This window comes from Miniopterus schreibersii (assembly GCF_964146895.1).
Source record: "Miniopterus schreibersii genome assembly, chromosome: 8".
Taxonomy (NCBI): Eukaryota; Metazoa; Chordata; class Mammalia; order Chiroptera; family Miniopteridae; genus Miniopterus; species Miniopterus schreibersii.
Genome location: NC_138109.1, coordinates 71,911,951 through 71,937,357, shown reverse-complemented (window position 1 = coordinate 71,937,357; position 25,407 = coordinate 71,911,951). Strand labels below are relative to the sequence as shown.

At 44.7% G+C, this 25,407-nt stretch overlaps 1 protein-coding gene across 3 annotated transcripts in view; it reads left to right on the top strand.

The window, feature by feature from the left end:
* The window catches only part of GCNT2 (glucosaminyl (N-acetyl) transferase 2 (I blood group)), an 87,148-nt gene that overhangs the window by 17,139 nt on the left and 44,602 nt on the right, over positions 1-25,407 (top strand). Inside the window, exons 1-2 of one of the 3 annotated variants that reach the window (XM_081144724.1) lie at positions 7,539-7,734; positions 8,336-9,177. The exons of 1 other annotated variant lie outside the window; for it this stretch is intronic. In XM_081144724.1, the coding sequence (XP_081000850.1) occupies positions 8,385-9,177 (793 nt within the window). In that variant the 5' untranslated portion in view covers positions 7,539-7,734; positions 8,336-8,384. Of the gene's footprint in view, positions 1-7,538; positions 7,735-7,987; positions 9,178-25,407 lie in introns of those variants that run through there. One more of the 3 variants, XM_081144723.1, reaches the window with a different exon arrangement.

Sequence of the window (25,407 nt, the reverse complement as noted above, 5' to 3'; positions counted from 1 at the left end):
TACATTCTGTTTGTCAGTGCAGGGGCCTCCTCCACTCTTATCTGATCTAGATGACAAATCCCTTAAGGGCTGGCACTCAGTTCAGTGTTGATGAGCACAAAAGGCTTTTGAATTAAGTTTTGACGTTCTGTTCTGTTTTCTGTTGGCTCACTGATAGGAAGGAGTGGTTGTTGGGCCATGGCTGAAGGTGACTGGTGTCAGGAACCAGAGTAGAAACACCCTTAGCAGTCAGTCTGCTTGAAGAAGAAGTGACGTGGGCTCTGGTATATGGTACTGCAGAGTATCTGATCGTAATACTCATAAATATCAGTTATTCAAGAAAGACTCCTGATCCCCACTCACCTTGAAGATCTCCTGGGAGGAAAAGAGCTTTTCTGGGAGGATCATGACTCATTCATTCATTCATTCATTCATTTGTTCATTTTTGGTGAAACACTGTATAACATAGAAAATGCACATATTAGTATTCAGCTTGATAAAGTTTCTTAAACGAACACACCCATGTAACCCACATCAAGACATAGAACATGACCACTATTGCAGGCCCTACCCTGACGTCTAACACCATAGATTACCTGGACCTGTTGTTGTCTTCTATATAAATGGAAACACACAGCCAGTGCTCTTTTTTCACCTGGCGCTCATTGCTCCATGTTATGTTTGTGAGATTTACTTTCTGTTGTTGTTGCAGGCATTGTTATGTATTCATTTTCATTGCTGCGTGGAGAGAAGGAAGCGTATGAGGTGGGGAGGGGTGATTTTGCCCTCCAGGGAACATTTGGCGCCATCTGAAGACATTTTTGGTTGTCACAGCGTGGGGTAGGGGAGGGCAAAGGGTGCTACTGGCATTTAGTGGTAGAGGCCAGGGATGCCACGAAACCTCCTAAAATGCACAAGAAATCACCCATGACAAGCTTATTCTGCCCCAAGTGCCAGTAGCGCCAAGGCTGAGAAACCCTGATCTATGATACCTGTTGGTGGGTGTTTGGGTCTGTTACGAGTATGACTGCAGTGAATGTTGAGCTATATGTCTTTTCCTAAACACGCACGCATTTCCACTGAGTAAACACCTGGGACTGGAATTTCTGAGTCATAGGCTGTGCCTCTGCTCAGCGTTAGCAGAGACTGCCAGTGTTTCAGTTGTGCCAATTTGCACCTCCACAAGCAGCGCGTGAGCATGCAGGTTGTTTTACTTCTGCACCAATGTTTGTATTTCCTGTATTTTTCTCATTTATGTTTTTATTCTTTTCCTACACCCTCCTCTCATGCAGCTTATGGCACACTAGATACTCAAAGCATCCATGTTTGTCAGTAAGTAATCCTGTTCCACATTTTGAGGAAGCCTGGGATTGTGCCCAGGTGTGCTTGCTGTGTACAGTACATTCGAGACTGCATTCAGGGCAGGTCAACTTGCTCCTAGGGTTTCTCACATTTAAATAAGAGCATTAGCCCCTTTCTGTATATTCATTTCCTTTCAGTCCTCCTAGGAGTGCCGACTGCTTTCCCTAGTAAATTTTACAGGGGGTTGCATCAGCTACCATTTGAGTTCGTGTTTATTAAGCATTTCTAAATTGTATAGTGTGGCTTATCCTAAACATCGGTTGTTTTGTTTTGTTTTACAGTAAATTGTGTAGTCATAAGAAAATAGATCAAGTGTGGTCATTGAGGAGAAAATATCAAGGAATTTTGGTCTCTGATCCATTGGTTCTAAACTTTGCTCTCAATTCCTCGTTAGAAAAGCAAATTATTAAGTTTCGTCTGAAACCTACTGACCTCCTGTGATCAGGGCCCTGTAACCTGCATTTTTGACAACCCCTTCTGGTGATGAGATGTTAAACAGAGGTCTGCCAACTTTGGATCTATTCTTATTGCCAAGCCAAAGACACCCCTAGTTTGGCTGAATACTTTTGAAAACAAATGTTTTCATAGAACTTTTGAGTCAATTATTCTGCTAGAGTTAAGCAGTTAACTTGCACATGTAAATTTAGTGCTAAGTTTCATCTTGAAATGATACTTGGCTGTGACTTATTTTGGGTAATTTATTTTTCATTGTCTAAGCCCCTAAATTTCAGGCTCTTCATATTTCTAATTGCTACACTTATGCTCCCAGAAGATTGCGGCCTATCTGTGCGAGCTTTGAATGTGCCTATTTGAATCTGTGCACACTGTCTTTTGCAAGGATTTGCTTAGCTCTCTGAGCGTCCAGGAAGTGTTTGCATGATACCTTCACTACATCAAAATCAGATGCAGATCACTTCACCCCACACTGCCATGGTACACTCTAGCGTGACCACCTTCTGGACCTGCCACCTAGGCCTTTCAAATTCTGTATATTAAACTTCTTCCCCTTCTTTAAGATGAGAGTTTGAAATAATGTTTTGGGTTTTGTAATCTAGACAACAACTTCTTTTGTTGCTAATTAGAGGAACGATATAGAAGGTAAAAATGATTGGGTCCCAGGAGAAGGTGGATTTTCCCCAGTGAACCCCACTGGAAGACTCTCAGTTATGGCAGAACTGTCATTTCAGTTAAAGATGTGCTTGGAAATGTCTCCTTCCTTCTCTTCTCTTCTTTAACATCATGATCATAGTCACTGAAAAAAAAGGGGGAGGGCTCCATTTACAAACCATCTGGCCACCAGAACAGAATGACTCACGTGGCTGTCCAAAGCGAATTGGATTTTCACCATTCTCTCCTTTCTGGTGAATTATTCTTAGTTCAAGGGGGAAAAAAATTAATCCTGAAATTTTATAAGTAAGAATGACTCCCGGAGTCATTCAACATGCTATAATAACAAAGCAATTCACATAGAAATGACCTTTCAAGGAACAGCCATCAGTGAGCCCAAGAACTGATACAATCTCACCTCATTTACCTAACCTTTCTGCAAATATTACTTAGCCTCTTGATGCTACTTCAACAAGCTTATCAGAGCCAGTCCTTTAAGTGCCCTTTTTGCTGTTATTTAACTCAGGCCTGTGTCCCCTCAATTTCTTTCCTAATTAAAGAACGGCAGTTAATTGAGAATGGAAAACCGAGTCCCAGAACAATTATGAAAGTATAACGAACTTTGAATTAGTATACGGAATTAAACAAAAGTAAGATGCCTTTCTCACGAGAAAGTGGGAGTAGAGTTCAGCGCCAATGCGCGTTTGTAGTTAGGCCTGAAGGCGGCCGCTGAAAGGGAAGAGAGGAAAAAGCGCTGCTAGTGCAGTGAAACCACACCTCCGGATAACTACAAAGCAGCTTAAAGAAAAAAATCACAGAGGGCTCTCCTAGCCCATGCTATTCTAACAAATAAATTGAGAGATCGTGAAACATGGTTTCAGCAATCCTTTTTTTCGTTGTTGAAGGTTGCACTTTCAGACGCTCAGATGGTTCCCCACCCATCCAACAGGCATCGAATGTAGGCCCTCGGGGGTTGCTGGGCTCCGATAGGAACAGGAGGTGAAAGCCGGACATCAGTGGCGTTCCCTTGAGTGGTACTTTGTTAATGGTTTATTGATTGAATGTTTCTCTCTGCTGCCACGATGCTCCCCTGGAAGGTTCTCTACATTGGCTTTCCTATTTTTGTGGTCTTGCTTTCTTTTATGGTTTCTCCAACTGGAATGTCTCCTCCATGCTCTAAGAGTCTGAATCTAACCCTTTCTAACCATTCTAAAGTTCCAAGGGAACTTTCTGTCCCCTGAGCTCCCATGACATTTAATGGGTAGCCTCTTGTTTGGAACTTACCCGTAGTCTTCCCTGTTCCGTTGGTTATATTTCCTGTTGTATGTATTTTGAATCTTAGGGAAGATGCAATCTCCTACAGGACGGGCCATACTCACACTTGAATTCTGTCACTGTGCTTAGCAGATTCACCTCATACATACTGAATTACAGCTCATTTAAGCTGGAAAGGACCGTAGGGAACATCCTGTTTAAGATGAAGCAGGTGAGCCCGCCCGGGCGTGGCTCAGCGGTTGAGCGTCTACCTAGGATCCGGGCGATCGGGGTTCGGTTCCTGGTCAGGGCACATGCCCGGTTTGCGGGCTGCAGCCGATCAATGGCTCTCTCGTCATTGATGTTTCTATCTCTCCTCCTCTTTTCCTTTCTCTGAAATCAATGAAGATATGTTTAAAAAAAAAAAAAAAAAAGATGAAGCAGGTGAGGTCACACGATCAGTGAGACGTAGAGAGTGACCTGCACCAGGCCCTGTGAGTAATGCTGTGGGAGTTAGTGGACAACCCTTCCTTGACACAACAAGAAACACGTATTTCATGGTTTTGTCAGTGGTGGTCAAGGGGGCCTCGAGACAGTACTCTGCACCCCTAGTTCTTGTCTTGCTCGTAGGAATGAATTCAAACAAGAGACTACGAATGGCAGCAAAAGCAGGCGAGGATTTATTAGTAGGAAAGCGGCACACTCAGATAGGACCTGAGCTGACAGCTCAGCTGGCCGAGACCCAACCGACTGCCCCGATATTTGGGAGTTTAGAGGATTTATACCCCTAGGCTGGAACGCCCCTAGGCAAGGAGCAAGTCACCCCCTCCCTGATGTCTCAAAAAAATGTATCTTTAAGCTGTAAGGCTCCTTCATCTAGGTGTATGCCACCCCTTAGACTGTTAGACCGCATCCTGGAGGCTCCCAATCTTTCCTGCTCACGTTGGGGCCTTCACCTCTATTGTCTATTTTCAGTTTGTAACAACTCACACTTATTTCCTACAAGCCCCAGCTGCCTCTCCCACCTTCTCCCAGTGCGTATCATCTGCCTACTCTAACAGTTTCCCCCAGAAATTTGTTCAAACGTTGTGGGGGTTTTTGTCACTTAATCTATTTGGTTAGTCTGGTCAGAGTTCTTGTTTGTCAAAATAAAAGATACCAGTTGCTCTGTTCCCAATTCTAATTGAGAGCTCATCAGCCCATGGGCACCTGGAACCATGGAGGATGTGGACCCCATTCATTCATTCATTCAACACATATAAATAGGTAAATAAATAGTATAAATATGGTAATGTACATACTTCTACATTACAAGGTTGAGGGGATGGAAAAATAAGTCTAGACTTTCCTCTAATTTCCCATCACGAATCCCTTAATGTCCCTGGGACTTTAAATTCTTCCCCTATCTTTGTTTCTTTACTTAAGAAAAACCTCAAACAATATGCAGTAACTGATGTTCTGTGAATATCTACAGGCCTAAAGTCCTTGTTAGAGCCTTGGAATTGTTTCTAGGAAGCAATGTTAATTAAAGAGTAGATAGCACCTTTACTAGTACTTTTATTATTATTAATGTGTGCATTATGCATACATGGGCAGACTTGCACCATGATTTATTTTACTCCTGTCCCTTCTCCAGTTGGCACACGTTGCCTGGCAGTGTTGCCTTCCGTCTACGGTCTTTGGTGGTGCTCCTCTGGCAGCGAGATAAAGTCCAGGTTTCTCAGCACAACACACAAGGTCTTTTACGACCGCCTGCCACTTCCCTCGCAGGCCTGACTTAGCCTGGCAAGCAGCAAACTCACTTTCTCCAGGCTTGCAGCCGAGGCTAGTGCTCCCTCGCCCCTCCACACGCAGAGCCTAGAGGTGCCGAGGTGTCAGAGGACACTTTCTCCCCTTTGATTGCCTCTATTGCACTGAGATCTGAGTCTCTCATTTCAAAGAAAGAACACCTTCTTCACTTTGGATCACATTGTAGATAGTATCATGACCGGGAAAATGTCTTTAAAATGTACAAAAAATAAAGACTTTTAAATGGAATGAAGAGTAAGCTTTTCAGGTGGCCCTCGGGGAGGGTAAACATGTCTAGCCAGAATAATTGGCTAGTTGGGGAAGAGCTGCTTACAAAGTGAGCGACAGGCGCGGTTGCCAGGGCTGCGAGAGTCAACACCAAGGGCGGGGCGGGAAGGCTGAGTTGTTCTGCCTCAGTAGCAAAAAAATGCATAGTGTCTGTTGTGATAAGCAGGCTGGAAGCCTATGAGGAAGGAAAGGTAACAGGTAATAGCTTTGCAGCAAGAGGTTTTAAAAAAAAGTTATCCCGTAGGGATTTCTTAAAAACAGAACCTGAGGGTGAGGGAAAGTTGGCTCAAGGACAGCCCAACGGGTGGAGGGGAAAAACAGCTATATTTTCAGCATACAGACAATGCCACTTGACATAATGGACTGAATACAGAAGTATTATGCAAGTTCTTCATTTGGCTAGTGTCTCTATGTATTAATATAGAAATATTGTTAATGCCCGTGTACGCTGAACCCCTGTATTATCAGCCGGTTGGAATTAATCATGTAAACAAGCCCCATTGCCCTAATTAACTTATATATCTGTATACTGAACACTTGGTCAAACTGCAAATATTTTAACATTCATTCTAAGTCAACAGCCTTTGCCAAACTAGATACTGAAATTACTCTTTGTTGTTTTGAAATAGAATATACAATAACCTAACATTTAAAGGAATTATTTAGAAAAAGAGAAGCTTGGGATTGAATTTTCCGTTATCCTGAACTTTCGGGCATTTCCTTTGCTCTAATCCACTGAAACACTAAGAATGAGGTTGATCTGCTTCAACCATATAATGGCTGCACTTTCCTTTCGCTTTGCCTACAAATCCAGAGGTGAAGTCTATGTGGAGTTTATTTATGATGGTTCTGAAAGAACGAGGGCAATTTAGTAAGGCAGAGAGGAAAGTAACGGCCGAGCTGAGAGAAGGAGCGACGGGAACCATGGAAAGGACTATGGGACCCCGCGGGTGCTCAGGCCGCCACGTGTCCTCGGTGGGAGTGGATGCCTGATCCTGGGGGGTAGTATTGCCCCTTCTATATGCATAACCCATGGACACATACAGTAATGGGGTGAAGGCCTGGGGAGGGGGGGAAGCAAGGGGGAGGGGGTCAATGGGAGGAAAAAATGAGACACCTGTAATACTTTCAACAATAAAGATAAATTTTTTAAAAAAAGGCCCTTATTTCTTCGCCAAGTCATGTGGGGCTCAGTCTCTCTTGTGAGGCTGTAGGGTGGAGGCTTTGAGGTATTAAGTGAGGAGCAATGGGAAGGCATTCAGTAGCTGAATTGGTGTTTCAGAGTCATTTTAAATAAAATATATTCTATATTTTAAAGTAGCTGGTGGAAAAGTGAAAGGTTGAAGAAGAGAGCCTTTTAAGAGGAAGAGCTTGGCACTCCTTAGCCAAAACACTATTATCTACAAATAGTGAAACCAACATTCATTTCCTAGATGGTTGAGAAACTTAATGGCAGGAATAAAGCACGTCCCTGAGTATTAGATGATGGACGTTGGGTGGTTATAACCTGAGTAGCCCCGCGGTCCCCTAATCTGAACGTCACTTGTGGGCAGGATTCAAGCGAAGCTTTAAGGTCTCGCCTAACTAAATCAGGGGTTGTAGCTCAAAACTTGCTCCCGTGACCCCAACATTCTATGACAAGCCCCACAGTGGGTGCTGCAAATGGGAGGAGAGGCGCAGTCACCTAATCTCAAAGTCACAGGGCCAGGATGCCTGCCATTTCAGATCCCCCGGGACCGGAGCTCCTGCAATCTCTTGTTGGAGAACACAGCAGGGCGGGGCAGGAATGCTTCACAAAGGAGCCAGGGTGGAAGAGGTTTCTTTTCCCTGTCGCCTCCGTCACTTTTCTCATTAAAGCAGCACGTTTGAGAGTGGAGGCTGCGTAATACCCCACGGATCACACTGGGAGAGCCCAGGGACCTGGTTACGGATCTTTTCCAAAAGCAGCAAGAGGGGGTGAGTGCCGCAGCCAGTCGGGTGACTCGCAGGAAACGCGTGCCTGCCAGGACACATCCTTTCAACTTTGGCTTTCGCGGCGCTAATTCCCCCAATGGCAATAACAAGGGGCGGGGAGAGATGGGGAGGCGGGGGAAATGGGAAATGAAAGAAAGAAAGATCCGAGACACTCAATCTGCGGGGGGAAGCAGTTAGCAGAGTTTGAGTGAAACCTCCCTGGCTCTCGCAGAGGCGAGTCCGGAGGCAGAGGGAGGGAGCGAGGCTGGGCTTGAGCAACCTGCTACTGGCATTTACACTAAGGCGGCCGAGAGGCAGAGGCCGAGGCGGGATCAGCTGCTAATATCAGCATGGGGACGGAGCCAGCAGCGGGACTCCCGGCGTGACACTGAATAAATTCACAGCGGCTCCTTCAGGGTAGAAATTACTGGAGTATGTACCAAAATAAGAACTCAGAGGAAAAAAGTAAGTTTGGGAAAGGACTTACGGATTTTCACCGCCTTTGCAGTCTCGCTCCTCTCTGAGGCATGTCTTCATCGATGCGTTACCTCTTTATAGTTTCTGTCTCTTGTGTAGTCATTTTAATTGTGTTCTATGTGTTCAGTTTTGGGGCAGAGCAAAGCTTCCAGAGGCTGAATAATTCGGACACTCTGATGCTGACTCAAGTGTGCACATCCTTTATCAAAGGCAAAACACCTTTCCTGTGGAGAGACAAGCTAATGATGTATGAGAAGTCTTCTTGCAAAGAATATCTGGCCCAGAGCCACTATATCACAGCCCCTTTATCCAAAGAAGAGGCTGGATTTCCTTTGGCATATATAATGGTCATCCACCACAATTTCGATACCTTTACAAGGCTCTTCAGGGCCATTTACATGCCCCAAAACGTCTACTGCGTTCACGTGGATGAAAAGGCAAGCGTTGAATTTAAAGATGCGGTGGGGCAGCTACTGAGCTGCTTCCCCAATGCCTTTCTGGCCTCCAAGATGGAGCCGGTTGTCTATGGTGGGATTTCCAGGCTCCAGGCCGACCTGAACTGCATCAAAGACCTCGTGGCCTTGGAGCTTCCATGGAAGTACGCCATCAACACCTGTGGGCAAGATTTCCCCCTGAAAACCAACAAGGAAATAGTTCAGTATCTGAAAGGATTTAAAGGGAAAAACATTACCCCTGGGGTGCTGCCCCCAGCTCATGCCATTGGCCGGACTAAATACGTCCACCGAGAGCACCTGGGCAAGGAGCTTTCCTATGTGATCAGAACCCCGGCTCTGAAACCGCCTCCTCCCCATAACCTCACCATTTACTTTGGTTCTGCCTATGTTGCTCTATCAAGAGAATTTTCCATCTTTGTTCTCCGTGACCCACGGGCTATTGACTTGCTCCAGTGGTCCAAAGACACTTTCAGTCCTGATGAGCATTTCTGGGTGACGCTCAATAGGATTCCAGGTATGTGAGATCCGTATTTGACGTGAGGCTGAGGCCACACTTGGAAAGGCTTCTCGGGAGGCTGCTCCTTTTTATTTGAGCAGGAGATGAAAACTGAAGCACACAGTTCTCAGCCTAATCCTTTCTAAATGCAGAATGATTTTTTTAATGTGATATTACAATATTGTAGCACGGCCAAGTAATACTTCTCAGTGGTATTGCTTTGCAGTTCATTGTGTTCTTTTGCATCTCTCATCTTACCACAATAGAGATTATTGTTCTCAATCCCCACTGGAGTTCTTTCTTTCTCCCAAATTTGTCAAACTTGCTCTTATCCCCAGGCTATTCTCCTGCCCATCCCAAGACCAGCACAGGCTCCTCCTTATCAGCCAGATGTCATCTGAGCTGACCTCCCCAACCTGTTTTTCCTTCAGTTTATCACCATCTGGAATTGTCATATTAACTTATTTGTATTGGTTTGTTCTTTGCCTCCTCTGCATTAGCTCCATGAAGTCAGGACATTTTCTATCTTGTTAATGACTGTACCTCAATGCTTAGAACACATAGTAAATGCTCAATAAATATATATTAGGTGAGTGAGTGAATGAATGAATGAATGAATGAATGGCAAAGGATAAGGCTTTACTATGGCACTGCAGCTGTCTCCCTAAGACCCAGTTAACTGAAAAATATGTAGACTCATGGATGTACCATATCATAGGTGTAGACTTAAAAATATATATAGCTGTTTTTTGTCTTTTTTTTACTTCAGATAAGTAATGAGATTCTAGGAGAAGCTCTCTTCTTTTTTGTCAAAACATTTCTACCTTTACTAATGGAGCAGATCGACTATTTTCAAAACTGTATAAAACACGATAGGATTTCTCCTGAAGGAAACAGCATGCTTTGGACTCAATGAAAAATACAAAATGGGTCTCTGATGAACTTGACAGCATTATTCTGGAAGATAAAAGCAATCATTGTTCTGGTTGTGGGCGGCTGCCAAGTTGGAAACACTGGTAGGTGCTCTCAGGTTCAGGGCAGGGCCTGCTGGGTGACAGACACGCCAGCGTTCTCTGGAAAATAGTGTTTGGGCTCTGAGTCCCAGGGTGACTGGCCTGGGGAACAGGGCTGGCTCCCGCCCAGTGCATTGTCTCTTTCCTGACCTCCCTCTCCCTGTGGCCTCCGTCTTTTCACCTTTTATCTATTGTTTCCACCATTGGCATAGAATTTGAGACTATTAGGTACTTAGAGGCTGGTTTTCACAGTTAAATATTTATTCTCTTTCTATTTTCACTATCCCCTTAAGATTTATAGCAGTTTGGTTCTGGCCATGTGGTTCCTTAGATACCACACTGAGATGAAGGCATTTCATAACCTAGCAAAGCCTGAGTTGTCACTTTTTAAGAAAAGGAAAACACGGGTTCTGATTAGTATTAAGTGTCTGTGGTTAACTTTGACAGAAGGACGGTCAGTCTTATTAATGTCAAATCTGTAAGAAAATCAAGGCAAAAAGGAACCTGCACTCCCCCTTTTTTCCCTTAGCCCCTTTCTCCTTTCCCAGCCCTGATCAAATAGACAAGGCCCGAGCCCAGGAACGGTACCTAGGACGGCGCAGGAGAGAAAACCATGTTTGCTGTAGTCTTCAGTGTGGCATGCTGGCTTCTGCTCTGGCACAGCAACAATATGACCCCATGTAAATCACATAACCTCTTGGAACCTCAAATCTCCCAGCTATGAAATGAGGGCACAGGTAGGAAGAACCTTTTGTTCCTACACATGCTTTTCTTTGCAGAAGATGCCGTGCCCAGAACCAGCACAGGGCTATGGGGAATGTTTAGGAAGGTGAAAATGCTGGGGAGTCCGGATTTCGAATTGCCCATTGGCTCTGGCGAATGCATTCCATTCCCCTTGTAGGAAATTGAGAGCTGAGAGCTCTGCCAGAAGAGCACCTCTCCAGGGAGGCGGGTGAGCACAGCCCGGTCAGTGGGCTGCCAGGTCTGATTCTGCAAGGCAAGCTTTTCAGGATGTGACATTTCCTGGGGCTTTGCCTCCTTCCTTTCTTAGACTCTGGATGGTGTCCTGGGTCAGGGACACAGCAAAAGAATATCCTGCTGTGGGGGGCAGGAAGGGGAGCTTCCTGAATTACAAGTGATTAAATGAAACAAATCATCAAACACTCCAGCCCCGGTGCTGGAGATCTCATCTTCAAAGGCGATATAAAATTCAGCCACTCGCTGCAGTAACTCCCCAGGTTTTCTGCTTGAGCATTCTGTGTGATTTAAGATTTGCCGTGTGACTCTGCTTCCTTATTACCAGACAAGCTTGAGCCACATCAGTTCTTCTCTTTTCAGTGTCATGTTTTAAGGGGAAAGTTTTTCAGTAGATGCGGCATAAGCATCCTGTTTACAAATGTGCAGGTCAGAGGGCTGCCCCTTCCCTTCCTCCGGTTTCCTTCTCTCTTTCTCCTCAACATCCCAAATTAAAGTGTTTGCATTAGAAAGACCCTGCATAGGCTATCAGGTTCCCCCAAACCCCACAAGAGTAGTACGACTAAGAAAATGATTAGTACCTTATAATGACCTATCAAAAAACAAAGTGAACGTAGTTTAAAATTGGTGAGAATCAATGAAAAGGATATTCCTAGAGGTAGCACTAAATCGCATACTCTCGCTGCACTTTTTTATGCTTTCTGTTGAGAAAATGACTCCCCTCTCGGTTCTCAACCTTTAGGCTTTTCCTATATTGCGTTAGAAATAGAGATGGAGGGGCCTGAAAGAGCCCCTTGGGAGCCCCAGTCTCACATCCTTTCGGGAGGCCAGACAGAGCGGCTGTCATTCTGTCCTCTGTGGCTCCTGGACAGACCTATTGTCTAGACCCCTCCTTCTGGCCGTATTCTCAAAGGAAACCCAGGAGCACAAAGTTCTTTGACTCACAGTAGGAAACATCCAGCACACTTACGCTTTCTAACTTCTCAGGTCTTTGTAATCACAGCTACTATGTCACCTTCAGAAAAGCCCATTTTCTCTAGCTTTTCTGCTTATTCCTCTAGCATTTTCTTTTGCTCACCTGCCCCCGGGGTAGGGTGTCAGAGGCCATTTAGATTTTTGCCTCAAGTCTTGTCAGATTGTTTAGCATCTGCAGAAGCCTGTGGTGGTCTAGCTTTCTCCATTCCCCTGGCTAAATTGTCTTGCCCGCTTCAGGGCAGGCCCATCCCTCCTGGGAAGGTGAAGCCGCACAGGCCCTGCGTCAGCTCTTCTCTCTCTCCCTGCGTAAGCTTGTTCTTGGGGATTTTTGCTCATGCGTGACTCAGACCTTTCTCGTGCTATGATGTTTTTCTTCTGTAAAATGCTTTCATTTTTCTTCCTTTTTCCACTTTGTATACTTTTTTTTTTCCAGAGTTCCTTTGTCAAATAAATTATCCAAGCCTCAGAAGAGACCACGTGATCACATTTCCTCATTTTTCAATTCTAAAAATAGCGTGTTTCCTACTTTTATTTTGCTTCTTAAACTTTGAGTTTTATTTATATATGCCATTCTTTGGGAATGTGTCGTGACTCTTGGAGTTGCAAGTGACAGAAATGCAATTCAAAGTGGCTTCAGCAGACGGCAGAACTTACTGAGTCACGGAATTAAGATGTTCAAGGATGGGCTCCAAATAAAGCTGGATCAAAAGTTGCAACAGAATATTCAGGACTCTTTCTTGCCAGGCCACCTCTCTGTGGGGAGACCAGTCATCCCTGTGTGCCCAGGTCTGAGGGCGGGTCCTGGGAATGGGTCTTTCAGTGCTAAAACCAGGAATGTGCCTGGCAGACTGGGCCAGTTGGTCACCCTATCTCTCTGCCTCTGTCCCTGGAGGTCACATTGAGGCAGATTCGCCCACATGTTGTCAGAAATGGCCAGTAGTAGCTCCTGGTGTTTGGTTCTGACAGCTGGCACTTCTAGGAGAAAAGAAAGTCTTTTCCCTGATAATTCTAGCCACGGCTTGGGGGAGTCCTCAGATTGCTTCTGCTTGGTCCAAATCCCTATCTCTAAATAAATCAGGGGGGTGAAGAATGCTGGCCAGCCTTTCTTGGGTCGCTTTCTCACACTAGAGCTAGAGGTGAGGGCAGGCTCCGGTGCAGGGCGGTTACTTAGGGTGATGCTGGGCAGATGCTTCCTAGTCCTGCAGGCAGAGTTGTCCTGACCATCTGCACCCATCAGAGGGGCAAGACTTACTGCAATGATTTTCAACCTTTTTCATCTCATGGTACACATAAACTAATTACTAAAATTCTGCAGCTCACCAAAAAAATGTTATATTTTTTGCCAATCTGACAAAAAAAAAAGGTATAATTTTGATTCATTCACACAAGTGGCTCTTGTTGTGCTGGCTGTTATTGTTTTTTATTTGACCATCTAAGGGAAAAAAGCTCAGTGCCGCTGACTAAATAGTCAGGCACTGCATGCCTTAAAAATTCTGGCGGCACACCGGTTGAAAGTCGCTGGCTTACTGAGATGCATAGCTGTCAGGACGTGAGCTATTTAACTTGGAGAATAGTAATTAAACTGCTTTTGTGGAAGTGGCATGAGCCCAGTAAGCATACCACTTTTCCTCATAAACACATCTTTGATAATGTTCCTTTATTATATTTGGATAATACTTAGTTTGCAAAAGGTTTTCTTGTACATTAGCTCCTTTAATTTTTGTAAGAACCCTGTAAAAGGACTGTTATTCCCATTTTGTAGATGAGAAAATTTAAGATGAAAATATGTGACTTGTTCAAAGACAAATATTACATATACCTAGCAAGAAATTAGAATAAAAGGAAGCATCTAGGGGAAGGAGAGGTAAGACTAATGTTATACATTTACATGAAATTGAGCCTACTTTACAAAGTCTTCATTTAATTATTGCAATACAAGTGTTCAGAAGATGAAACTTAGCTCATTGTAAGTCTCGTTAAGCTTATGGAGTGTTTATATAATTGGGCCCACCAAAGAATGTTCTCTCATGTTCCTTCTGTCATCTTGGTATTTAGCCCATTTTCCTGGAACTTTTGCCTTTTTCATGTGAGCAGAAGGTATGGAAAGATGAGGAAACGAATGTTTATTGGACATCTGCCTGTGGGTCTGCATTTACCTCAGTTTAATCTTCCCAGGAATTTTGTCCATTCGGTACTTAAGTCCATATTTTACAGATGTGAAGATGGGATCAGAGGAGTTGAGTTATGTGTCCAGCTGCAAAAGCAGAAAGCACAGTAAAGGAGAGAGCATGGGTAACGAATGGGCAGCTCAAATTCTACACACTCAGAGCGCAGCTCCTACACTCACCTCTGTGTGCCCCTAAACTCAGCGCCATCCTGTTAGCTCAGACCTCCAAGCTGGGCTCTCTCCCCTGAGTGCTCATCACCTCCACCCCTGTCCATTTGCCTTTCCCTGGAGCTTGGGTTCCAGAGTCGGAGAGAACCAGGTTGGAATCCTAGCTCCTCCATCACCAGCCATGTGGCCTGACATTTGTCAAGCTCAGTCTCAGAGCAGCAGTGTAACGCAGATGTTGAAAGCATGGACTCTGGAGCCAGACCGCCTGAATTTGGATCCTTGCTCACATGGACAAGCTGTATGATATTGGATAATTACCTAAATTTGAAGGCCTCCGTTTCCCATCAATACAATAGAGAAAATGGTAATACTTATATGAAATTCATGTGGCTTAAATGAGTTGGGCCAGCAAATGTTTTAAGTGTTGGTTTTTATAGCTGTTGTCATTGTTATTATTGAGCACCAGAGCTGCACCCAGTATGGGAATGTCGTAGTGAAAAAGGCAGATAAGAGTCCTACTCTCATGGAGTGTATTTTAGAATTGGGAGACATAATAAAAAGTAGACAGAGAAGATGATTAGAAATTTTGGAAGTGCCATGAAGAAAATACAGGCTGAGCCAACCAGATGATATTTGCAAACAGGAGCTCCAACAAAGGTTTAGTTTCCAAACTATATAAAGAACTCATAAAACTCAACACCAAGCAAACAAACAATCCAATCAAAAAGTGGGCAGAGGATCTGAACAGACACCTCTCCCAGGAAGGCATACGAACAGCCAATACATATATGAAAAGATGTTCACTAGCAATTAGGGAAATGCAAATCAAAGCTACAGTGAGATACTTACTATCTCACACCTGAGAGAGTGGCTGTTCTCAACAAGACAAGCAATAACAACAGAGAGGCTGTGGAGAAAAGGGAGCCCTCATTCACTGCTGTGGGAATGCAGACTGGTGCAACCACTGTGGAAAACAGTATGGGGGCTCCTCAAAAAGTTAAGAATAGAGCTACCATATGACCCAGCAACCCCTCTCTTGGGTATATACCTAAAAAACTCCAAAACATGCATTCGCAAAGATATATGCACCCTGCACCCCCATGCTCATTGCAGCATTATGCACGGTGGCCGAGACATGGAAACAACCAAAGTGTCCTGCGATAGAGGACTGGATAAAGATGTGGGACATGCACACAGTGGAATACTACTCGCCACAAGAAAAGATACTGCCATTTGCAACAACATGAATGGAGAGAGAATATTATGCTGAGTGAAATAAATCAGTCAGAAAAAGCTAAGAACCATATGATTTCACTCATATGTGGGATATAAAACTGAAACTCATGGACACAAAGAGCAGGGTGGCAGTTGCCAGAGGGAAGGGGGTGGGGAATGAAAGGGGTCTTAATATATGGAGATGGGAGAAGATATGACTTTGTGTGGAGGGCACACAGTGCAATATGCAGATCTTCTAACATAGAAACCCACACCTGAAACCTATATTTCATATTAACCAATGTCACCCCAATAAATTTAATAAAGTGTTTTAAAAACAACAAACTGATACCAAGGAAAAGAACAAGAAAGTGCAGGCTGATATAGGAAGGGACCTTCTTTAAATGGGGTTGATCAGGGAAGGCTTCCTCCAAAAGTAGCACATGACCTGCACTTCCTATATAAGCATGAGCCAGCCATGCACTTGGGAAAGAAGCTCCAGGCAGAGGGAGGAGGGCATGCAAAGGCCCTGAGGTGAGCAAGAGCTCCCTGTGTTCAGGAGCCAGGAAAGCAGCCCTTGTGGCTGTGGCTGAGTGAGCGAGGTGGAGGACCAGACCAGGCATGAGGTGGGCAAGGCCCATGTGTGAAGGCCATGGAGATGACATGGCCTGGAGGTACCTTGTTTATAGGGTTATTGGCAGAAGCAGGAAGACAATGTGTGCAAGTGTTTGGCATGGTGCCAGACACAGAGTCAACAGTCAATAATCTGGATCTGCTATTGGCCTCCTCTCTACCTCTGGTTGCCATCCATCTCTCTCCCACAGAATCTAATTTCTTTCTATGTACTTTCCCTGACTCCACCTTCAGCCTGCTTAAACCCATTCTTCACAGGGACAGGATGACATTCATAAAAATGCACCTTGGGCCCTGGCAGAGTAGCTCCATTGGTTAGAGTGTCGTCACCATATATCAAGGTTACGGGTTTGATCCCCAGTCAGGGCACATAAAAGAATCAACTAATGAATGCATAAATAAGTGGAACAACAAATTGATGTTACTCTCTCTCTCAAATCAGCAATTTCTTTAAAAAAACATCTTGACTACGTGATCACATCTCTCTCTTTCTTAGAAACCTTCTATGGGTCCCTGTCACCTCCAGCATGACATTCTAACCCCTTCACTGGGCACAGGGTGCTCATTGCAGCCTGGCCCCTTGGCCTTCCAGTACCTTCTCTCACTGTGCGCCCCGCCCCATACTGTACTCCAGCTCTACCAGATGGCTTGTGGTCCCAAGTGTGCCACTTCCACCTTCTCTGCCTGACTCATGCTAGTCCTTCTGCCGGGATGCTCTGGAATGGTCTTCCAACCTTCTCCCTCATCTGACTGATGTGCTTGTCTTTTCTTTTTTTAAGTATTATTTTTTATTAAACTTGACCCTTCAGTACACGTTTTTCCCCCTCATCTGAGGATATGCTTTTTACTGATTTTAGAGAGAGGAAGGAAGAGAAGGAGAGAGGGAGAGAGAGGGAAACATCAATCGGTTGCCTCTGGTACACGCCCCGACTGGGATTGGACCTGAAACCTAGGTATGTGTCCCGACTGAGAATTGAACCCGCTACCTTTGGGTGTTCAGGATGACGCTCCACTCCGCTGAGCCACACCTGCCAGGCCGTATGCATGATTCTGCTTAGAGTCACATTCTCTAAAAAGCCTTTCCTAATTCTTGCTTTGTGGACTCGCTCTCCCTGTATCACACTGTACTATTCTAAGTCTTGCAATGCTGTTTGTGTTCTGAGTGACCTTCTGGACTGACCTTCAAGGGTAGCACCTGCACCTGCTAATTTTCATTTTCCTTATATCCAGCACAACTCTTGGCACATGAGCAATGGAGTCTTGGCTTGTGTTCATTTAGCTTGCACAAACCCAACTGTATTCACACACACACACACACACACACACACACACACACACACACCGCCCTGCCCTGCATCTTATCCAATAAGCCCTGCATCCTATCCAATAAACCTGGGGCCCAGAGTGAGCGTGAGTGGATTCTGCTCAGCCCCATGCTGAGTGGTGACCCCCGCGGCTCCCTAATGCAAAGATTCAGGACACATCTCACAACACAGCTCCTCAGCGTGAGCCAACCTCATCTGGTGCTCATGAGAAGAAACCACGCTGGACCAAGAATAAGGAAAACTGGCCATGTATCATTTTAATGTGACACATTCCCAAAGGATTTCTCCAGAGGGATTTTGACCGCATAATGTTTTCCTTTACACGCCGACTTTGCAACCTAATCTCTAAATGTGGGTTGAATTTCTAGAACAGTTAGCAAAGTCTGCGCAAATCCGGATTGGTTTCCTTCTAATCCAGTGTCCTGTCCCTTATCCACAAGGCAATGTATAGAATCACTCTTTTCTAAAAATAGGTTTTACTTAGAAGGGCAGATAGAGTCAAAGTGCTAGGAAGAGCTCATTATCAACGACAAGCCTTTGAACAACACTTTGTCCGAACTGTGACCCTCTCTGGAACTTCCAGCCACCACTTGCAGTGCCATGAAGAGTCTATCATGCTGCCAAATACAAGTTTCTTGGAGAAACTTGTATTTAAATGGATAATTCTGCTCTTTTCGTATTCTTGCTTACCAACTATGAAAGCGAGACTTGGATAAAAGTTGATTTGAGAGCCACTATTCTCAGTGAAATTCAGAGTTCGGGATATTTAAGTTTTCAGTAAACATCCCCTCAAGTCTTTCTTTCCTCAGTTTGCTCTTTGGCTCTTACTGTTCTTTCTCCTTTGGTGAGCTCATTTCTGTCCACAGCTCCCCCCATTTCTGTGCTCCCAGCCCTCCCCGTATTTCTCCCCATCTTTTGGACACCTCTTCCTGCAGCTACCCTTGGAACCTGCTGACATGCTCCCCGCCCCACGCCCCCCTAACACACTTCCCCAGAATCCCCTGGCTGGAGCCAGCGGCCTCCCCGGGGGCCAGCCCCGCCTCTCGCAGGTGCCCATATCTAATCAGCACATTCTGCACATTCTGTCTGTGACAGGTTTCTAGCGAGCGGCACCCTCCCCATTCCTGCCACTACTGCCCTCACTCGGGCCCATCGTGCTTCTCAAGTGGATTGCTAGACCCTTCCAAGTGTTTTCTCTGGCCCAGGTCTCCACCTTCACACCATTCCAGCCCTCTCGACATATTTTTCTTCTTAAGGCATAGCCCTAAGAATAACTTCTCAATCCTGAAAGCTTCAGCGAGTGTCAACAGCTTCTCGAATTATTCCGCATAAACATCTCAATGTGGCATGTTGGATATCAATATGTCCTTATTGGATATCACCTCGGGATCATCAGTGTCACCCCACTATCAATCCCCACGGACACTTTCCCTGAAAGGTACACTCCAGAAGCACCGCCATGCCTTGGTCCTTTGCTGTATGTCATTATCTTTACTTGGGCCAATCTCTTCCATGTCTCCCATTTAAATCATGACTTTAATTGGTCTGCATTCAGTGGCTTGTCATTTAGGAAGCTCTTCCTGATCTTTTCTCAACTGTACACCCTTGTAACCTTTGTTGTAACTCTTTTACGTCCTTCCGTAATCTTCTTTGTATTATAATTATGAATGTAAATATCATATTACCTTGACTGGGCTATAATCTCTTTAGGGCCTTTTACTTTTTTAGTAGCCCAACTAGTGAGCATCCAGTGGGATAAAAATAGATACTATTGAATTAAGTCAGATGGAAATAATTTTTTGTTTAAATATATCTTTATTGATTTCAGAGAGGAAAGGAGAGGGAGAGAGAGAGAGAAACATCAATGATGAGAGAGTCATTGATCGAGCCCACAACCAGGGCATGTGCCCTGACCGGGAATCGAACTCCGATCGTCTGGATTCCAGGTCGATGCTCAACCGCTGAGCCACGCCCGGCCGGGCTGGAAATAATTTTTAATATGCCCTTCAGTACTGCTGCCCAGTCAGTTGCAAATCACCATCCCCTCCACCCCCCCATCACTAGAGAGAGAGAAAAAGGGGGGGGGGGGGACTAGATTACCCTGCTAAATCCTGAGGGCTCAGCTTCAAATAGTGTCTTCCAGCCATGTTCAGGTTTTCTGGGACAGTTCCTGAAGTCCTTTCTGCTTCTGGTCAACAGCAATGGGACTATTCTCCTCCTCTCTCTCCCCCCATCTTTCCAAATCATCTGGCTCATCTTGGGAATGCTTCTCAATGCCAAGCTTATTTTGGGGCCAGCACCTGCTCAAGCCAGCCTCTGCTTCACTCTGAGACCCACCACCCATGTGCTAACGAGGTGGGCGTCTTACTCTGCACCAAAGAAATAAAAAGAACAGCCCAACAGCAGAGGCCCCTGCTTTAAAGACCACTCTGGGCTTTTGTAAGGCTGCTCCTTTGATGGGGTTAACCTATCATTTGGTGAAGCAAACAACCCTGCTAAAATGTGGGGTGATTTTTCCCCCCTGAGTCTCAGAGTGGACAATTTGCAATCTTAGAAAGCTATCTCCAAAGCAGCAAGTACTATTAATTGCTTCCCTAAATAACCATTTCTTAGTATGGTTTCTCAAAGCCAGAGCCACCTACAAACCTCTCTTTTTCTCTTCTGACCTGCACAATATGTGGCATTCTTTTCAGAGATACTTTTGAACAAAACCATGAGCAGCAGAAGGTTTTCCCCAACTATATTTACCCTGCATCTACTTTAGTGCCACATTTTTAGAGAATGGATAGATGATAGCCATTCCCCATATTTCTTTTCAGCCAGATTTAAAACATCAAAACTTAACTGGGAACATATCCAAGGACAAAACTGTCATGTTTACAGCAAGCTGAAGATGCTCAGATCATCCTAAAGCAGTTAGCTCCCTGCCATGATCAGTCCCTTCTTCTAGTTATTTCTTCGTTAGCCACCCCTTCCTTAGCCCCAATCCTCAAAATTCCTCTTTCATTGAGATTCTATAGCTTTCTCCTCAGTTCAAGTCAGGGCCCCTTCTTTGAGCTTCTTATGGTTCTGCAGAAAGAAGGCCCTCCCGTGCCCCATGGCAAGACTGCTCATCCCAGACCCTGAAGTCCTGGCTGGGTGTGGGGTGGTCTCCTGGTCACCCTAACCTTCCCTGTCTGCGTTCCACTCTCCTAGGACTTTGGTCTGTGTGAGCTAACTGCCCTCCACTTCACCTCCAAGTCTTCTTGATTTATCTCTGGTCAGTTATCCTACCACATTTTGGACTTTGCCTTGCACTTAGTATAAACATAACTCCTCAGGGCAGTTTTTCTGTAAAAAACATAGCTTCCTCTTTATTCTGTGCAGAAGCTATGGTAGCCGCAGCATTGACAGCTGAAAGGAGCCTTAGGGGGCATCTAGTTCCAATCCTAACATTGTATAAATTTGGAAATTGAGAGTAAGAGAGATCAAAGAGTTGGTTGATTATGCTGTTCGGTAAAACGATTTAACATTTTCTGGCTACGTTGCCCATTTAGTATAGATGTTAAATAAGCACTTCCATTCATAAGACCCCATATTTTTCTATCAGCCTTCACTTTACAAAAAGAACTCTCAAGTCATATGTAGTGTGGAGGGAGGGGATTTAGATACAGTGAATAGTTATTTCCTTTAGGTTCTCCCATCATTAAACAGGTTGTTACTAAGGCATTCTTGTATCCACTGGGGAACATCTATGTAATTAGAATGGTTTAAGTGTGTTCTTTTCGGTTCACTGTAGAGCTACCCCACAAACATTCATCATTTTGCCCCCATGTTTCCGTGGTTTGGGCAAGGGTCATGTAGAGTTTTCATGCACTATAGTTTGCAGACTTTGGATGATCTGCATGCTCCTCCAACCCAGATGAATGATTTAAACATTTCCTTTCCTTCCACACTGATCAGTTATTGAATTCCCTCTAGAGGGCATATCTTTCAGCAGTGAGTGAGTGGGGTGACCAATTCATCCTGGTTTTCCCAGGACTTTCCCAGGCTTGGCACTGAAAACCCCATGGCCTGGGGAGTCCTCAATCCTGGGTAAACTGGAGCAGGTGGTTACTCTGAGTCCTGTCGCCACCCATTCCTGCTCACCTTTCCAATGCCAAGGCACCTCGGGATCGAGAATCAGCACCCTAGATATCTATGTTCCACAGAACAGCACTGATCAATAAACTGGGGGAAAAGACTATAATCGAAACCACTCAGTTACGTAGGTCACAACACACTGAAGACATATTAAAAGGTAATGATGAAAATTAGACCATCAGCTATGAGGGCCCGAACCAGAGCCTAGGACTGAGCCTGCTCTACTTATAACAATGTTTCCATTGGTTTTGCAGAGAAAGCATAGAGTTTAAGGATGTCATCTCAAAGGATGAATTGGTAAACATAAAATTTGAATTTAAAGCCACTTTAACCAGCGGGGAAATCAAATGTAAAGATTTTCTTCAATTAAGTACAAAACACAGGACACATCTTGGTGGCACACTTCTTCCAGCTGTAATTTCTAGGGAAGCAGAAGAAACATCTGCTTGAGGGGGTTTATCCGAGCATTGTGCCCTAACAGACTGTCTAAGCTCCAGTCAACGACAGGTTCTATGGGAGAGAAGCTGGTATGGCAGTGGACTGAATAAACCGAATATAAGTTAAGAATTTCATAGGACTATTAAAACCACAGGTTGGAGGAAACCACTGCCTGGCTCTGTTTTAAGACTTTTGTTTTCATTTATTTGAAAATGTTCAGAAGATAACGAGTATCTTCAAGACACATCTCTGACAGCAGCTGAATTATAAAATACTATTTCTTAGTAGAAATGCCATACCCTCCCCTTGCAGCTTCAATTCGATATTCCAAAATATGGGGGTGGAGGAGCTCGGCGGTGTCCGGTGTGAGAAGCGCACCAGAAGAGAGTGGACAGACCCTGGGCATGCTAGGGCTTCTCGGGACTTTGCAGTCTCTTTTCTCAGGGGAGACATTTGGAAACAGAAAAGTTGCATAGAAAGACAAAGAGTCGTCTATTCTTGTCCTGGAAATTTAACAGAATGTAGTCAAAGGTAAACTTTTGGCTTGTGGGTTTGTTTTGTTTTGGACAAGGAGCGTTAAATCTGGGCAGTTAGCCCCAGAAGGGAAAGAAATGTGCTGCCCAAGGAGACTGCTGGGGAAGGAAAAAGCAGCGTGGCCCTGGGGGAATGAGATAAGCTGGGGGGCCACAGGTGGCATGGGAGGGGGAGGGGACCCAGAGGCTTCTTCCTGGATTTGCTTTCCACTGTTCTGGGGTGACCCGCGACAGACGACCACCAGAGTTTATGTTTGAATTTTTGGGGCCTTTATTAGCTGGCCAGCGGCTACAGTTGCAGCGTCTCGCCCACGTAAGAGCCGAACTGCAGCCCCGACCCTCAGTTCTTCCCACATTTTATACTCAGTAACTACAAAGGCAACTACGGTAAAGGGGCTTCTAATAATTTGACAATTTGTTAGGTTGTCAGCTTCTGTAACATGAAACAAGGGAGGGACCTTTAGTAACATAAAAGGGATGATTTAAACACAATGTCTTACAATGAGTAATGGGGTTATGCTTGACCGGGGTGTGACTGGTTTGTTTTGTTTTTCTGAAGGACTTCAGGGGGAGCAGTAATTATTGGGCTAGCTTGTCAGGCCTTGTCCTGTACAGTAGGGATCTTTTTCTACCTTTACTGTTAGTTCCTTAGGTGTTCTTCTGGCCATGGTGGCCAGAGCAGTGATGGCCAGAACACCACCACCTGGGTAGACTACAAACTACGTGTGTGCATGTGTGCGCGCCTGTGTGTGTTTAAACTTATAAATCGTATAGATGAAACTACTTTTTTAAAGTGGGGAGCTAAGCAAGGTACAGCGGTCCCAAGAAATGTTCTCAGGGTCACACCGTAAGCAGCAGAGCCAGACAATATATCCTGCATCAAAGCCTTGTCTTAACCACTCTGTTGCAAACTGTCTGCCGTCAGCTTCTGCGGGTGCACTGACCCGCTGACCCTCGGGAGAGGGAACCACAGTGCAGGTGGAGAGAACAGGCCCCACAGCCTGCAGCTGAATGAAAGAATGAAAGGCGGTTCCCTGGTCCGAGGGGAGAGGCAGAAGCAGCCCCCAAGCACAGCTGTCTTCACTAAACTTACTTGGGGGGAGGGGGGGGGATGGACGGACACAGCCACATATGGTCCTGGCTACGTCTCTTTTTCTTTTTTTAAAACTTAAAAAAAAAATTATCTTTGTTGTTGAAAGATAAGCTGAATTTGGCAACAGAGAGAGATGCCTTAAGATTTGTTGAGTACTTTTTATGTGCAAGGCATTGTTCTAAGTCCTTTTAATGTACTAACCTATTTAAACCTCTTAAGAACTCTGTGAGGTCGCTGCTCTTACCATCTCCACTTTAGAGAAGAAAAGAAACCCATATAGTCCAATGCTCTGCCCTGTAAACCAGGCGGTTACGTAGGGATCACCGGCACTATTTCCCCTCGTTGCACATTTCTTCATCAGGAAAGACAGAAAAGATAGGTGATTGCGAAGATGCCAATATTGCAAAATTTAGGCCCAGAGGAACATGATGATAATCTAGACCAGAGATCAGCAAAAAACATACAGCCTGTGGGTTCAACCTGGCTTATTTTTATACTGCCCACAAGCTAAGAATGATTTTACATTTTTACATGGTTGGGAAAAAGATAAAAAGAAGACTATTTCATGGCATGAAAATGATATGACATTGAGGCACTAATGTCCACAAGCAATTTTTTCAGCAGGGACACGGCCACATATGGTTCTGGCTACTTCCTTTTCTTTTTTAAACTTAAAAAAAATTTATGTTTATTATTGAAAGTATTACAGATGCCCCCTTTTTTTCCCTCCATTCAACCCCTCCAAGGCCTTCACTCGGAGATTCGTCAGTCTGTTCCATGCTTCTGTGTCTCTGGATCTGTTTTGTTCCTCAGTCTCTTTTGTTCATTAGATTCCACATATGAGTGAGATCATGTAAAACTGAATCACGAAGAATCAGAAAACCTGAATAGGCCAATAACAACTGATGAAACTGAAGCAGTAATCAGAAAACTCCCAGCAAACAAAAGCCCTGGTCCGGACAGCTTTACAGGACAGCTTTACCAAGCATTCTACTTCTAATTACAGCAGTCCCTTTAACATTTCCTGCAATGCTGCTTTGGTGGTGATAAACTCCTTTAGCCCTTTTTTGTCTGAGAAGCTCTTTATTTCACCATCTACTTTGAATGAGAGCTTTGCCGGATAGAGTAGCCTTGGTTTCAGATCCTTGCTTTGCATTACCGTGAATACTTCATGCCATTCCCTTCTGGCCTGTAGAGTTTCTGAATGAGAAGTCAGCCTTATGGGAGCTCCTTTGTAGGTAACAGCTTTCTTTTCTCTTACTGCCTTTAAGATTCTTTGTCTTGAATGTTGGGCATTTTAATTATGATGTGTCTGGGCGTGGGCCTCTTTGGGCTCTTCCTGCTTGGAATTCTCTGTGCCTCCTGAACTTGTGTGACTTTTTGCTTCACCAGGATAGGGAAGTCTTCTGCCATTATTTCTTCAAACAGGTTCTCTACCCCTTGCTGACTTCCTTCTCCTTCTGGCACCCCTATGATGCAAATATTGTTACATTTCACATTGTCCCACAGCTCCCTTAAACTATCCTCCTGGGGTTTTTTTTGCTTTTTCTTTTCAGGTCTCTGATTGAGTGCTTTTTTCTACCCTGTCTTC